The following is a 17337-nucleotide window of genomic DNA, read 5'->3' as shown; positions in this document are numbered from 1 at the left end:
AGATTAGATTACTGATGGAAAAAAAAAAAAAAAAAAAAAACATTACCACTAAAAATTTCACCATAATCATGTTCATTCATGGTGTACAGAAAGAACACCAACCCCTCACCGTTGTTGCCCACTGTCTTGTTTCTAACCCCTCCGCCACCGCCACCGCGTTTCTCTCCCTCTCCTCCACCGGCGTTTCTCTCCCCTCTGGTACTGCCACTTCTTTCTTCTCTTGCACAAACGCTTAAACGTGTTGGAGAAAATGACGAAAACAATCACTCTTGTTCTGCTGCTGATATTATTCCTTTCAATTTTACATTTCTCAAACGCTGAAGAAGAACAAGTTTTCGATGTTCGCAAACATCTCTCCACCGTCTCCAGGTTATTTACATTGTTTGTTGTGTCTCATTTTTATCACAATTTTGCATTTTTTTTTTTGTGTATTGTGATTGATTTAATTTTCTTCGTAGGTACGGAGTTGTGAAAGACATTACAGACAAGAACTTCGTTCCTTCTAAAATTCCTCAAGGATGTACTCCAATTCATTTAAACCTTGTGGTAATTTTCTCAACAACAATTGAAGGATAGTTATTTATTTAGTTAATTAATTATGAAATATGTTGGTTATATATATAATACTAGGTTTTATTTATATTTTTGAATTGATACAGCTAAGTTTGCATTGCTAATGCAAATGGAAATTAATGTTTGCCAACACTTTGAAATGATTATATTGTTGAGTTACTTACTTGTTTGGTTGCTTCAGTGAGCCTAAACTGTAAGCAGAAAATGAAAAGTATTTAAGAGATTGAATCACAACATCATAGTGTTGATGCAGCCTCGCTGACTTGTGTTAATAGATGTCACGACCCAAAAACACTATTCGTGACCAGCGCACGAACTAGAATATTCTAGCCCGGCAAGCCTATTGATTCATCTTGACAACTATAACATAAAAACAATTCCAATTCGGTTTTCACTTTAAAAAAATATTTACTGAAATTTCGACAGAGTTTCCTCTGTAAATTCAACATTTCCAAGATGTAAATCCTGTTTTAAAAACCTGTTCTATCAGCCAGAATCTCCAAATAACGTTTTTATTTTCATACTACTTGTACAACTCAAAATAAAACATCATAAACATCCAAATAGCTGCAAATACATCAATTGACACTAGAATATACATCAATAAAAGAGTCGGCCATCATTCACTTAATAATCATCATCTTAAGGTCACAATCAACCTTAGTTACAACTCAACTTATAGAATCCAAAAGTTAAGATACTTAATCACAATTACAATTCACATCAATACTAATTATATTCTCCAATCCTATTTCAACCTCAATGATATTGATTCAAAATTCGATTTGAAATCATATAAAAAAAACACTTCAAAGGAAAAATTAAACTAAATGCATCAACACCATAATAATTCCAAAAGTTCTTACTTGATCTAGAACATCATCAGCAACACTAAGACAATCATTCAAGGAAATAAGATAAATCAACCGACTCATAGTATATCATATCAAAGTTTAAGTCCTAATTTTGATTATCATCCCTTAGTCTCTAATCCTTCTCACTATTTAAATGTCTTTAGTCACAACTCATATCCACGCTAATTCGTAACCACTTAATTTCTCGTGTCCGTTGGAATAGTAATACGAGAAACTTACCAAATATCGTCGATTTTCTCAATAAATAATTAATCCTTTGAAAATTATTTTCGTTCTGACATGTACTGATACGACAATTTATTTAAAATTACGCGGGATATTACAATCTACCCCCCTTAAAGAAATTTCGTCCTCGAAATTTAAGAATTTACTTGTTAATAAGCACAAATAATTTCTCCAACTTTCAACTTTAGATTGTTTGAGCTGCTTGTGAGCTTTGAGCTTGAGGGTGCTGTTGTGGGTTCACAAGGAACAAATGATGGTGTTAAGTCATGTACATGTAAGCTTGTTGATCTTTGGTGTTTTGATTTGGTACTTAGAAGCTTCAAATGGGGATTTCTTCCTGCGTGATAGAAGTGTAGCTATGCATGTTGAAGAAGCAAAAGCCAAGTTAGAACCAAGAATCAAAGACTGAGGTATGAATTGCTAAGTTGTTGGGACATGTTCTGGTTTTTGATCCGTATCTTTTGCTGTGTAGTTTGGAATTGAATTATTATTGCAGTTTTGGATTCTCCTTTCAATTCCCTTCAGTTTAGACATAAATTTCACATGATTTGGATTAAAAATGAACTCAGAAAACACGTTTGAACTTTGGAAAATCCTGCTGAAAGTCACTTACGGGTTTTGACATAATTTTGCGGAATAAGTTGAATTGCGAAGTTAAGTTGGTGGAATCGCTCCAGAATTGAATATTTATTTCTTGATAGACTTAGTAAGAGTTTGGATTGAAGTTTGAGTCGAAATTGGAACGTTCATAAGTCATAAGCTGCAAATAAGCTGTTTTGGGAAATCTGTCAGGAAAGTGATTCTGTGAAATTGAAGCAATGGCAGAAGTGATGAGATTATAGATAAGTTGATGTTTGAGTTAAAAAGCCGAAAGCAGAACAATAAGCTATGGATAAGATGTTTTGAAAAAAAAGTGCTTATGGAGCATGGCATGACCTTTGTTGATGCTTGAGCTGATTGAAGTGGCCAAAGATGTATTGGTGAGTTCCTTTTCTAGGTTTGAAATTGTAATATATAGAGATGAATTTGATATTGATGATAGCTTAAGGGGATAGTAATTTAATAACCTTAAAATGTACAGTTGTTGTGGTATTTTGAATTGGTGTTGCTGTCGAAATTGAATGCTATTGTTAGATTGGTTACGGTTGAGTTTTATGAATAATTGGCTAAAATTCCTATAGACCTGCTGTCGGAAAAACTGTCGTAAGTACGTGTAAAGGAATTGTTTTTGAGTGAGAATTGTACCATTGGAAAAATAGACAGAATTTAACATGAAGTGGGCTTTAGAAAACTTTAATTTCGCTATGCTATGGCTGAGAAAATTGAGTTAGAAGTTCAGTTACTGAAATTGAAAGTCTGCACTATTGTTGCTGGAATGTTTATGTTATATCTCTCTGTACGTACGTCATTTTGCAGTGGGGCTTGGATCATTTGAAAGCAGACAAAATTTAACACGAAATAGGCTTTGGAATGGATTGATTCAATTATGTTATGATGGAGAAAATTAAGTTACAAGTTTCAGATGTTAATGAAAAATTACTGCAGAAAATAGCTTCAGTGCAGGATTTTTAATAATTTATTGATTTTGAATTTTTAGACGGGACCAATTGCATAAGTTGAAATTATAAGCTGGCTGCATACAGTAAAATAATCATAAATGTTTGATTTCATATGAATGATTCAATCATAGGTTTTATGGACTGCTGTGCTGGAATTGATTTCTGCAGATCAGTTTCAGTGTTAGATTTTTCTGAAATTGATTACTTTGAATTTGGATATGGGACCAAATGCATTGTCTTCGTGTGTGTATTGGTCATGTACAGAAAAATTTACAAAAATTTATAACTTCAATTTTTATGTCTTTTGTGGCTTTGAATGACAGATGATTTAGCAGAAAATTCTGTTTTTTTTATAATTAATGTATACTTTCATGTTCTATGCTTTTTCTAAGAGATCTTAAATGATGAAAGTCACATGAAAGGATGATGGTTGATCTAAAGGTGAATTCGATGTGAAATTGGACATTCTTGTTCGTAGTATGTAAAAGTCTCATAAATATTTAGATAACTGATAAGTTGAGTGAGAAAATTAGGATTCATCCTAGCTAGGTGGATTCTCCGTCTACGACGTGACGTGTAAGAAGGAGTAAACGGGGCACCGTTTATCGGAGTTAATATATCTCCACCTTACCTATTAGTGTTGAGATAACTAACTTGTCAGTGATTGTTCTGATGTAACGATCATTTATGTTCACAAGTCGGTTAGTTTAGGTTATCGAGGTTTTCCCACGTTTGATAACCTATAGAGGATTGCTTATATTATTTATAAGTGATAATTGTAAGAGGATTGTTTATATTATTTATAAGTGATGATTTTAAGAATAAGTGATTAGATAGTAATGTTAATTGTGCATAATTAATTGATGTTAGTATGTGATGTTAGTATAAATGTTGGAGGGAAATTAACAACGAAATTGATGCATATATGCTTATAGTAAAGAATTGAAAGAAAAATTTGAAATGCATCCTATGAGTAATATGCTCACAGTGAATTATAGAAAATCGCAGAAAAATGGAAATGAGGAGAAAAAATTGAAATGAGTAACATGCTCATAGAAAAAGAAAAAAAAAATGAGAATATTGATAAAACACCGTTTGCTACAACGAGAGATAATGTAGCCTATGACGTACGGGTCATAGTAAACCGTTTGCTACAACGAGAGATAATGTAGCCTATGACGTACGGGTCATAGTAAACCGTTTGCTACAACGAGAGATAATGTAGCCTATGACGTACGGGTCATAGTAAACCGTTTGCTACAACGAGAGATAATGTAGCCTATGACGTACAGGTCATAGTAAACCGTTTGCTACAACGAGAGATAATGTAGCCTATGACGTACGGGTCATAGTAATCCGTTTGCTACAACGAGAGATAATGTAGCCTATGACGTACGGGTCATAGTAAACCGTTTGCTACAACGAGAGATAATGTAGCCTATGACGTACGGGTCATAGTAATCCGTTTGCTACAACGAGAGATAATGTAGCCTATGACGTACGGGTCATAGTAACGAATACGAAAACTCCGTTTGCTACAACGAGAGATAATGTAGCCTATGAGGTACGGCTCATAGTAACGATTGAAATTTATAATTAATGATATGAAATTTTAAGTCAACAATTATTCGAATAATATTTGAAAGAGAATAAAAATAAAATTATGGAACCAAGGAAAGAAGAAAATTCTAAGGACCCTCCAACATGAATACTAACATAGCATACGCATATTAACATGAAAGTTATGTGTAGAATAAAATTGGCTACGAAGTAATAGTTCATGGGCCTTCTTACTAATCATTGGCAATGAGGAATTTTAGTTATGGAACTCCGGCTTAGTTTAGCCGAAACTAGTTGTTATTAGAAAAGAACTAGAGACATACCCAGATAAGTATGTCAAAGTATAAGCTATACCAGAATACGATATATATTGGAGATATGTTTATGATTATTGTGATTATTATGGTTATGATTATGGTGATTATATTTTTGATTAAGGTTATGAATATGACTATATGTGTTATATAATCAAAGTAGTATTTGAGACAGCGATTCTAGTTATCCCCTAATCGCTCAGTTATGCATAATGAAATTGTATAAACCCAAAATGGGTTAAGTTTAGAAACAGATGGCGATCCTAGGTTCCCCGAGGTTGCCTACAACCTAGGATAGGTGGAACTCACTGAGACATCTCGTCTCACCCCAAATCCCTTTTATTTATTTCAGATATACGACATGAAGGTTCTTGATGAAGAAGCAGAAGTAGTTGGATCATTTAAAGTACACGTCAGTGGTACCATTTCTGAGTTATCAGGTGAGGAAATTATATGATTTGTTCAGAGAGTTTTTATTTATTGTAATTTTAATGTACCCGATGCCGAGTTTAACACTCATGCTAGATATCCTAGGTAATTTTCTAGTAGGGGTGTTTCAATAGAGGATGTCGGATTTGGTAAGGAGGGATGACGAGATAGAGAAGAGTCCAATAGTTAGAACATAGATGTAGAGCAAGATTAAGAAGGATGGAAGGCCAAACCAGTTTTATGGTTTATCTTTGGACCTAATACATGACAGGTTTTTATGGCATTGATTGATCAATGCAGGTGATCCCACTTTGTGAAAATAGTCTTTGTTGTTGTTGTGTTGTATCATCTACCCACTTATATTTTATGTATGTTGCTTGGACGAGAATTTTATGCAGTTGAAATGAAGGGTTAATCTTTTCTAAATTGTCCAACTTGTTATTATTGATAGTTTAAACTATTGGGCGTCACTAACCGCTCTTGGCCAAACGGAAGAGTATGATAATTAATAGTGCTATGTTACATTCCCAGGCAAGGCATGGAACTCGTTCTCCGACAAAGAAAAGGATAAGGGAGTTGGATAATTTGTCAGCTCAACTGGATGTTCTTGTAAGGGATGTAAAAGAGCGGAAATTGTCTTTAGAGAGAGTTCCGTCTTGGTTAAATGGATGGAAATCTCCTTGGCAAGGAAGGCTTAAAGGCGGTGAGCTAATTAAACTAGGAGAGGAAGAATTATATGAACTTGGAATCAGGATTAGAGAAAGGTTTCCGAGTTTGTTTGACGAGGATTACCATCCAGACATATATCCTATAAAGGCAACTCAGGTGAGTCCATCTTCATTTTTTTCCTTCTAGGTAGATTTGCTCTTTTGAATTTCTGGTTATCTTGATGCATGTCAATTGTCACTAGTATTTTTTGAGGAGTCGGGAAACACTGGTTCCCAGGTCCAAAGGGGATAAAACATGCTCGTTGTTTTGAATTAATAAATGAATGCTAAGACACCATGATTAAATTGAAGTGCCGCTGCAAAATTGAGACATGAATTTGCCGTTTGATATTTCTGAAACTTATGCATCTCTCTTATCTGGCAAATAGGTTCCCCGAGCATCAGCTAGTGCTGTGGCATTTGGAATGGGTCTTTTCAGTGGCAATGGAACTCTTGGAACTGGTCATCATAGAGCTTTTGCTGTTACAAGCGAAAGTCGTGCCAGTGACATCTTGCTGAGATTTCATGATTGTTGTCATAACTACAAGGTAATGTTGTAGAGATATTGTTGGTTTCTAATACAAAATTTTCACGTGTATCTGACACAGTTAAATACAATCGTTGATTAGCCAATTTCATAAATATTAGTGTCCATTTGTAAATATGCTTCTTAAACATGATTATATTATATTATATAAAACCACACAATCTCCACGTGCCACCTTTTCTGGTGGGAAAATATTGAAGACCGTGGGTCCTATGTTCCTTTCAGTGATAAATTTTATTCCATTTGATGGAGATTTAACGTATTTAAAGAGGCTATTCTTAATTGCTTATTGATACATATTTTAGCTCTATTGATGTGAATTGGACATTTTGTGATCTTCGGTATTCTTATAGGTAGTGTCTGTAGTTTATTTCTGGACCTTTTTTATGGTTATATAATTTCTTTGGTTACGATAGTAGGATTTCAGGAAAAAGAAGGAACCCGAAGTTGATAGACTTAAGGAACCTATCTTGGATGAGATTACATCTGCATTAGTTGGGCGATATGGGTTGAATTTTACAAGGCATATTACATCATCTCTCTGGTTCTTATGTAAACAGGTGATGATTTTTCTTTATTCCCAGCTCCTTTTGTTTTTCCCTGTGTTGTTTTCTTCTTTTAAGTTCGTACATAATCAATTACTAGTGTCGTGGAGATTGATTATTTTCTATTCTTTCTTTCCAATTGTCCAATTTGTGATGATTTATAACAGGAAGCATCCTTGTTGGATATAACTGATCAAGCGTGTAGTCTTTTCAGCCCATTGGAGGTACTTTTGTAGTCATGATGTGATATGTGATCAAATGGTTGAATTCTTCCTCTGTAAATATTATTTAAATAAAATTTAAAAGATGTCAGGAAAGCACTTACTTTTGACGTTATAATATAAATGAACAAAGTTTTAACTCCTTGATATGATAACTGACTGCAAAGAAACTAAATTAGTAAAAGGGATATGTCGTTTTTCATGCCAAATGCATATAAGTTATTGTTGTTTAGTGTACTCAAAAAACTAGTTTAGCTCTCTCACATATAAACAGGTTCTGTGTTGAACTTATGGCTGAGTTGTTTTGCAATATGATTGCATGCTGCATGCTTATAATACGCCAAATTATGTGTATATAGATTACATTGCTGGAGTGGACAGATGACTTGGAGGCGTTTATTCTAAAGGGTTATGGTAAATCACTAAATTATAGAATGGGGATGCCATTACTTGAAGATGTTGTTCAATCCATGGAGCAAGCTATTAAGGCTGAAGAAGGTAATTTAGCATTTTTTTAATATTGAGGTTCTTGCTTGTCATGTCCTATATTTATATACATATTTGCTCTTCAGGATAAAACCTATATTAAAGTCGTCATGTTCAAAAACACCTTAAGACGAACTTGACTCCTCTAAAGTTAGTAGTTAGTAAAGTGAGAAAATAAAGACTTTATATTGTAACCACTAATGAGTTGTTATGCATGTGCATTTAATATAAAACATTGATTTATTTATCAACGATTGATGTTACTCACTTCACTCTCTAAAGTGAATTACTCACTTTAGAGGAGAGTCTTGTCCCTTGAAATATGCATGGTGCTGGCTCTATCTAGCTTATAGATGCAAAGTAATGTGACATTTTTACTAGTTTGATCAAACTGTTTTTTTTTTGTAAGTTAAAAAGTTATTGCAGTGTATTTAGATGAAGATTGTTTGTTAATACAATAGAAGATGCATCTCAGATTTCTAGAATAACTTCATAACGTTTCATGCTTTATAAGAAAATGGACCATATTGATTTTAATCTTCTTTACATTTGTTAAAACTTTGTTGTGATATGCTAACTGTTGGTCAAATTATTTTATTTGTATTCCTTTTGGCTAAAGCCTATATTTTCTTGAACTATGCATTTTTTAATAGCGGTGTTCAATTCTATGAACTTTTATGTTTGCTATAGTTTGCATACTGATTCTCAAAATTCCAGTTAGTATATAATTGGTTTCTCATTGTTTTAATTTAATGGCTTAAATATATTACTTGTTTACAAATTACAACCTTTATTGATGTTTATGGGTTGAAATCCCGTTATGGAGAATTAATATTACTTCACTAATGATTTGTTCTCCTTTTGGAGGTTGTATCTTGCATATATGACAATGTGAACCTTTGGCTCATTTCCATTTTTTTATTGCTCCTGTAGAAAAACATGTTCCTGGCAGCTTTGAAAAAGCAAGACTCCGGTTTGCTCATGCAGAAACTGTAGTCCCATTCTCATGTCTGCTTGGTTTATTTCTTGAAGAGTCTGGTGAGGCTTTTAAAGTCTTCTCTTGAACAAATTTTATCAATTTCAATTTTGGTTTTATTGCAAAGTAGTGGGAGAATGTGTTTATGAGTGTTCTGTTTTAACAGAGTTTGACAAAATCCAGAAGGAGAAACCTTTGGAGCTACCTCCAAAGCCTCCACAGAAAAGAAAATGGCGGGGTAGCGGTGTGGCTCCTTTTGCTGGTAACAACATGCTGCTCCTGTATAGTTGTCCTGCGTCAGGCAAAGCTAAAAGCAAGCACTTCGTGCAAGTGTTGCACAATGAACACCCCATTCCAATGCCTGTAAGCTTTTGTAGTTCTTGTAAAGTTTATGATGTCAGAGTTATTTTCCAATGGTTTTATTGTGAATAGCTGAATTTGGTTAGTTGTAGAATTTCAGTTCTGATTGTTTGAAATCGTATTATGCTGATGTGCATCAATAACGCAGTTTCGTTGTGTTATTCACTGCAGGGTTGTCATGGTTTTGATTTCTGTCCATTTGAAGTATTTAAGGTGTCAATATAACCCCACTCTTTTGCACAAAATAATCATTGTGCAGGATAATCATTGTGCAGGATTAATTTGGTATCATTTTTATTCTTCTACTAATCTTATTTCTGTGATTTTTCTCCACAGGAAAAAATAGTTGCACCTCATCAGAAGCATGACTATGATACAGTTTGTAATGCAAAGCAAGAGCCGAAGCCCTCGCGGAGCATGATATTCCAAATATTTCAGTGGCTTTTTCCACTAGGGAAAGGTGACAACCCCAAAGATGAATTTTAGTTTGTTCTATTGAAAGGAGTCTGAGTTCAATTCTCACGTTCTTTTTCCTTGGTGATACAACTTAACAAATTCACGCATTAACACCACATTCTTCTAGTAGCGAACCAATTTTATATCGATTTCACTGCCAATACAAGAATGTCTTTGGTATCTTAAGCTTGGCACTTGAGCTGTCATCGTCTATTGTTTGTATTTATAACACCTGAGTTTTGGATATGGAAAGTAGACTTATAGATATGATTTTTTTCCTTAACAGTGTTAATCTTAATGCTCAACTAATTCCACAGATGATGTATATGATTTTTTTCCTTAACAGTGTTAATCTTAATGCTCAACTAATTCCACAGATGATGTAGGTTGATATTTCATATTTTGCACATTTTGCATTTTATTTGTTCTCTTGAACTCCAGTTTTTATCTTTTGGAATAGTAGATATGAAGCCAGCGATCTTCTGACTTAATGAAATTGTATTGTGTGTGTTGGATGATTGTGTAGCAGCATTAGATGAACGATTATGATATTATGATCAAATGAGAAAGATTGCTGCCATATTAAAAGGAACATTTGAACTGATAATCAAACATATGTAAAGCAAGATGATCGAAAATTTGAACACTTCTAGGTTGTAAGCAAATCAACGATGGGAAATTTGAATGTCATATTTGGATGTAAAAACACCACTGATCAAATGAACATGTCACCTTTTAAGACCTCTATTAATCAATTGTTTTCAAGTTTCGTTGGTGTGAATTAGGGGTCTGGATCCTCTCTATTTGGGGAGGAAATGAACATCTCAATTTCTTGCACTTAAGACGTGTCACTTAAACTACTTTTTTTTTTTTTGATTTTTGCAAAGGCAAAATGAATTAATATGAAATCCATCCAAGTACAAGGTGTGCAAGAACATGTCACCTTTTCAGACTCTCACTCCGCTCCTAATCACGAGGATGCCAAGTCCCATATCGGAGTATCTAGGCCTACAACTTGAGCATTACATGCTTGTCCCCAAGCCTCAACAAACACCCCTAGCTAGACAAATCCTATCCAAGTCACACCTAACTCGGAAGGAGTATCTAGGGCTTATGAGGTGTGCATTTATGGTTTGAGTGGCTTTCTGAACATGACGATCTTCATCTGACCCATCAACCTAAATCTTGTTTGGAGCTATATATATATATATATATATATATATATATATATATATATATATATATATATATATATATATATATGTTTCGGACTAGGCTAATGCTCAATCTGGTTCCGACCCGAGTCCACTAAGCAGCCAATACCATACGATGGACACTCCCTAAAATCCACCAGATTACAGTGCCGGCTGAGGGTTACACACAAGGGCTGGGAGTTACCCACGCCTACGCAGGCCGAAAGTAGCTCCCGGCTGAGTGTTACCCATATCCGTACCAACATGTACGATTGTTAGGATAAGGTTTGCCAGTGAAACATATGTTGTTAGAGAATCACATGGTTTGCCAGTGAAACATATGTTGTTAGAGAATCACATGGTTCTGGGATAAAACTTGGTTGTTATAGTAAAAAAATCTATAACAAACGGGCCTTTTTGTATTGTGACGTGATTACGTGAATTTTGGTACCATGAGCTCAGTAGGAAGTATTGTTGTTGCTAAATTAGTTCCTTAATGAATGCTTTCACCAATGTGTGGAGGTTCCAACAATGGTTAAATTTATGTTGTCCGTTGTCATGATAACAATGAAGGAGTAGTGGAAGGATGCAGATTTCCTGCAGTTGGGGGAATCCTTAGATTAATCAAACTATTCAGTGAATCTAAGGACTGAGATTGAGTTGAATGCGTGAATGCGGGGTCGCCTGACTGCAGTGAATCCGCATCCGAAGTGGATGAATTTTCAATATTTTTTTGTTGTTGTCAAAATTCATTGTAAATTTTGTCTCTCTCCATGTATAACTTTTAGTCTGTTGACAGGGTCTAGACATCAATGGAAGAATCTATTTGAATGAACAAGGGATTGATGCACAGGTTAGTTTACACGATCAAGTACTAGTGATTTGTTGTCTTATGAAGAAAAACGAACTAGTCTTGCATGCAGTGTTTTGCAGTTCAAATATGTCCTTCTGATATGATATATTACTACAGTATAGTGGGTCATCGAAAGATGTTATGGCGTATGTCAACTGGATAAAAGAGGTAGCAGCCTTTCTGATATCCTAGTTCAGATATCTCCATCGGAAACTGGACATACATTTCTAGTATTGAAGTTGCGGTATAAACCTTCATTAGTACAGGTAAGCCATATTTACACCTCTTTTCTACAAATTTAAGCTTATTCGGGTTGGCATGGCTGTCTACTTTTACTTTTTCCTTTATCTCAAGGTTTGTTTGGATGGAGGGTTTTGGAGGACTTGGTCTATATTTGAGATTTTATGAAATTGAATGCCCTCCCCCCCTCCCCCCCTCCAAAATCCTCCATCTAAACATGTTTATGCCGTTACATTATATGATAAATAACCATGGCTTTACAACAACACTATCAACTTATGACTTTCATTTGTCTGCAGTTTAAAGGTGGTACATCCAATCTTCCATTGCTCGATCCTTCAATGCGGGCATTCCCTTTAGCTCTTTCAGAATGGAGAGAAAAATTCCTGACAGAGATTACATTATATTGGATGTGAGAAATGGTAAACATTCTACAGTTCCAAAATGAATCTACCTTTATTTCCTTAATTTAATTTACCCCCTTTTCTGTTTCCTTGTAATATTCTGATCTGGGTTCAGACTCTCTGGCACCTGAATCAAATGCCTTATGGGAATTACATCTATCCTTAGAGAGGACTTTCCGAATGACATGTTCAAAGAGTTATCATTACGAGATAGTTGCACATCACAATATTTGGAATAATTGTTGATTCACAATCCTTTTTCGGTGACTTTTTGAATAATTTAATGAGTGCACCCTTGGTGGCTAGAGAGATCTCGTACATGCAGAGGAGGAACTTTGGCCGGTAAGGGCTAGGGAGTGAGTGAAATGGTGTGGTACTGAGGTACCTGTTTGTGAAGAATTAGCCAAATAAAAGGTCTTACTCACCAGTCACCACAATGTGAAACTGCACAAATTCCGGTGGCCAGCAAAGGCAGAAAGAACTAAACATCCTGAATGGGTGTTGCAGTTGGCCCAAAATGGGATGAGTTGGCAAGAAAGGCATCTACAAGGATGCTATAATACCCTGTCATGAATCATATCCAATGACAGATTGTTTAAATCCAAATATATCTTATGGTGTTGACTTAAGTTTTATTCAGTCTTAAGTTTCATTGGAAAAACTGTATAAGATTTTTGAAAGATGCTAGCTAACCAAGTGGATTTGGAGACGACGGACATCATATTTGCGCTAGGAATTATGATTTTGGCATTATGTGTTCAGTGTAACTACTTTCATTGCTCACACATGTGAATATGTATCTACTATCTAGAATCTAGATGATTCAATCTCCCTTTAGAGAATTCCTTGGCCTAGTGATCTTCATGTTTTTTTGTTAAACAGTTTCAAATGTATAGGCATAATCTCAATGATGCAGTTGGTTTAGGGAAAATCAATGAATTCTAGTTTGTGCAATCTTCAACATCAGCATAGACCAAATATAAAGAGTGTGTTAGGTTTCAAAAATTTGCGTAAAAAGTTGTTTTCATCATTGGATCAATAAGTCTCCCCATATTGGATCAAATGAGATGTGATGCGATTTATTGATCCAATTGTGAAAAACAAACTTGTGTATGGTACAAGATCAATTACTTGTACATATTAGACAAAATCATTGTTAAGTGCTTTTCACTTTCGAATGACACAGAATATTGAAATAGTCTAGGTTTCTTAGATGATTCATTAACATTTAGAATACTATATCAATCGTATCTTGTTTTGCACATACTTAGATTAGATAGTTAGACAAGGTTCCAATAGATTACTCGATATTTACATATGGAATGAAATTAATTTAATGACATTCAATGTCGTTTTTATGGTAAAGACTTAAGGTACCCTTGGAAAAAAGTTTGGTCCAACCGTGGACCTTCTACTTCTAGTAACTAGTTGGTATAATGAAGACTTAAATACCACTTTGGTTTCTTAATTTATTTTAAAAGTTCAATTTGGTTACTTAACTTAAAAATTGATTAATTTGATCAATTAACTTGTTCAAATTTCAATGTTAAGTTTAATCATTCAACACATGTACATTTTTCTTTTGTCTCACCTTCGATCAAATCAAATATGGTAAGAGAAAACTTTTAACTTTCTTTCTTCCATTTTTCCTTATACCAAATAATTAAAAAAATCATCTATATTTTACTTAAATGCAATTTTAATCATCTTATTTTGGTAAAACCAAAGTCCTTTTTATTTGTATGAAAAAGGGTCACATGCCCTATTTCTCCTATTTTTAATTGCGCAATTTTGATCCTCTATTTTGAAAAAATTGACAAATTCATTATATTGATCATCGAATTTGATGACATGACGATAAATTATTTAGTCTCAACTCCTTATATCATTTCAATTGACTTTCTTTTGACTCCATATATATATATATATATATGATCACCATCCAATTTAACACCATATTTTTAAAAACTCTCGACGATTATGTTTTTTGTTTCGTCACGTTATGAAGTTGTACTCTCAAAAATATATATTGTCATTGTACTCTCAAAAATATATATTGATCAAAATTTCTTAATTGATGACCAAAATTACGCAATTAAAAATATGAAATTAAAACCGAGATTTTACCAAAGTAAATACCAAAATTGCCCTTTTAAAAAAATAAATCTATACCTATTAATAAAGTCAATACTATTTTTTGGTGTAGCCTTTTTTTGTAAATCCCAAAATGCCCTGACACTAACTCATTTGACCAGTTATTAAGAAAAAATCAACCGCCTTGCACACTAAAACTCCTACAACCGCTGCCATACACCACTTAAAACACAAAATTGTCTTTACCCAAAACATTTCCAAACAAAAACATTATACAATTGAAAATCTGTTGAGAGAGGAAGAAATAAGTTTGAACACGACATCAACAAATTGAGGACCAATTCAACCTATTTTGACTACTGCTCCAAATCAGAGGTTTCATAACTACTATCACATTCATGTTTTTTTTTTTTTTTTTTTACAAATGCTTAAAATTTAATTCCCCACAAATGGCTGAACACGTTGAGCAAATATTTTGTAAAGAAAATGGCAGATAATACAAAAAGTGGTTACATATACTATGATCATTGCTTTGCCTTGGATGTTTTACCATTTATTATATTTATTGTTCACATCTTTTTTATTATTAGTAGCATGGATTTTTGTGTTTGTCACTTTTATGTTCCCACAACCACAACTAACGTATTTGCAAGAAATGCTTGCTTCTCCTTTCTTTCTTATTTCATGGTTTGTTTCTTTATAGTTTTACATCGTCTACAATATGACTTGATTTTTATTTTTGTTGCATGTTCATGCCTGATTTTTATAGCCAAAACTAATTACTATCTATAATCTATAACATACAAGAAAGTTTTGTTCCGAAAACTCCCTTAGCAATTATTATCGGTTAACAACACCCAATCGCCATCTTTCTGTGTAATTGTAGTTAAACAAGCGGTTTCTAAAACTGTGATCTCATTCGCTTTCCCCACTCACAATTAAACTCATTGCCAAAAACGCTTCATCCTCTTCCACTGTATAGACAGTTGAAATGCATACAGTTATAGCAACTAGCAAAGTACATGAGAGAGAGAGAGAGGGAGAGAGAGAGGAAAATATTGTGAAAAAGGGGCCACAAGAAGTACGTTTAATCAAGTTTTTTGTGTAGAATTTAAGGATTTTTGTGCGGTTGATCATGAGAACGTTGAAATGGTTATGTAGTCATGGTGACTTTCATTTTAAATGGTCATGGTTAAAAAAAAACAATTGTTATTCATAAATTTTCCTAACCGTTCACCATTTTAATGGCATGGGTTTTCAATTTCATTTCTTTTGTTGAATTCACATTCATGGATGGAGTAGATTGAATCACTAACCTTCAATTAATTAGAGGATTAAACAGGACCACCATCTGGAATAAATTTTTCAGCAAGTCCTTTATTAAGAGTTTATAGTTGGATTTACATCTTAAATTGGACAAAATTCATGTTACATGATTTCTATCTTGCCATTTTGTGTAATGGTCCGCCAAACTTTGACAAAATTTTAAACAAGAGTTTATAGTTGGATACTTGGATTTACATCTTATATTGCAAAGTCCCTTTTTTATTTGATTACCTTTTTGTATGTCTTATATATCACTGCAACTTATTCACAACAAAAATATAGCATTGAGATTGAATTTTTATACTTATTCTTAAGTCAATAACAATAGTGCAAGGTATTGAAATTATTTATCAACTCAATATTAATTTGTTAGATAAAAAAATTAATATATCAAAGAATTTCACAAATCATTATTCTTGACCAATACTAATAGTGTTCTTTACAAGTACGGAAGAAGGTAATCAATGGATAACAAAGACTCAGTTGGGATAGACAAAATGAAAGTCAAGAGTAAAGGAAAAACGAACCCACTTGGGTTAGCCTGGTGGTATTGACTTGAGATTTGGGATTGTCCTCCTTAAGGTTTCAGATTCAATTCTCTCCGGTGCCAAAATAGGTGGGTTAATTTAGCTTATTCAAAAATAAAAAAAGAGTAAAGGAAAAACGATGTGTTGTTGACATTTTCAGAAAAGACGAGGCATGTGATACGTTGTGGTTACATGATCGGGATGCACATACAAAGAGTTTACGCTCTAAAGCACGGAGGGCAGCAAAGCAACCAAAAAAACTAGCGGTAAAAGATGTTTTCTACTGCATTAATTTTTCAATAATTATATCTGATTTTTGTTTAAAAAACTGTCAATTGCTACTTTGAGATATTCTATCTTGATGGCTTCTCATACTTATATTTGTTATCTTTTGTCAGTATCAACACACAACAAAATGTGTAAGTATCTAACCTAAACTATAATAATATGAACAATTACTTTTTCACCGGTACTCTTATGATTGTTCTTGCTTTTTAAGGTTTAAATGCTTCCACTTTTTAATACTTTAATTCTAAAAGTAAATGTATATTGTGTCAATTTCAACAATAATAGTCATGTATCTACCCAAAAATGTAAATTTACTTGGGTTTAAGGTGGAAGGATTAATATATCATTTGTTCATTCCAAATCAAATAGAGCGACAATGTGTTTATCCCCTTAATGGGGTGGCTTTGTTTTAAGTTAAGTGCATGTAGTGGAAAAATAAGAACAATATAAATTAAAGCAAATGAAGTAGCCTATATAAAAGAAGAAATGAAGTGAAGTACGAGGAAGAGGATAAACCCCCTTCAAGAGTCTGAATGGTGTCAATCGTTTTAAGTTTATTGGTTGTTAATTTTATTTGCA

At 33.7% G+C, this 17337-nt stretch overlaps 1 protein-coding gene across 1 annotated transcript; it reads left to right on the top strand.

The window, feature by feature from the left end:
* Positions 1-78: 78 nt before the first annotated feature.
* Positions 79-10254, top strand: LOC146934947 (uncharacterized). The gene is made up of 11 exons (XM_085750189.1): positions 79-369; positions 459-546; positions 6067-6360; positions 6632-6790; positions 7209-7349; positions 7502-7558; positions 7915-8053; positions 8975-9079; positions 9184-9380; positions 9549-9590; positions 9714-10254. Exons 1-11 carry the CDS (start codon positions 251-253, stop codon positions 9861-9863), a joined length of 1491 nt encoding a protein of 496 aa, XP_085606315.1. The 5' UTR covers positions 79-250; the 3' UTR covers positions 9864-10254.
* The last annotated feature ends 7083 nt before the right edge of the window (positions 10255-17337 follow it).

The sequence above is a fragment of the Medicago sativa genome, chromosome 3 (assembly GCF_051527215.1).
Source record: "Medicago sativa cultivar Bolivia chromosome 3, Bolivia_mono, whole genome shotgun sequence".
Taxonomy (NCBI): domain Eukaryota; kingdom Viridiplantae; phylum Streptophyta; class Magnoliopsida; order Fabales; family Fabaceae; genus Medicago; species Medicago sativa.
Note: the sequence above shows the minus strand (reverse complement) of the source record. Positions and strands in the feature narration are given on the sequence as shown.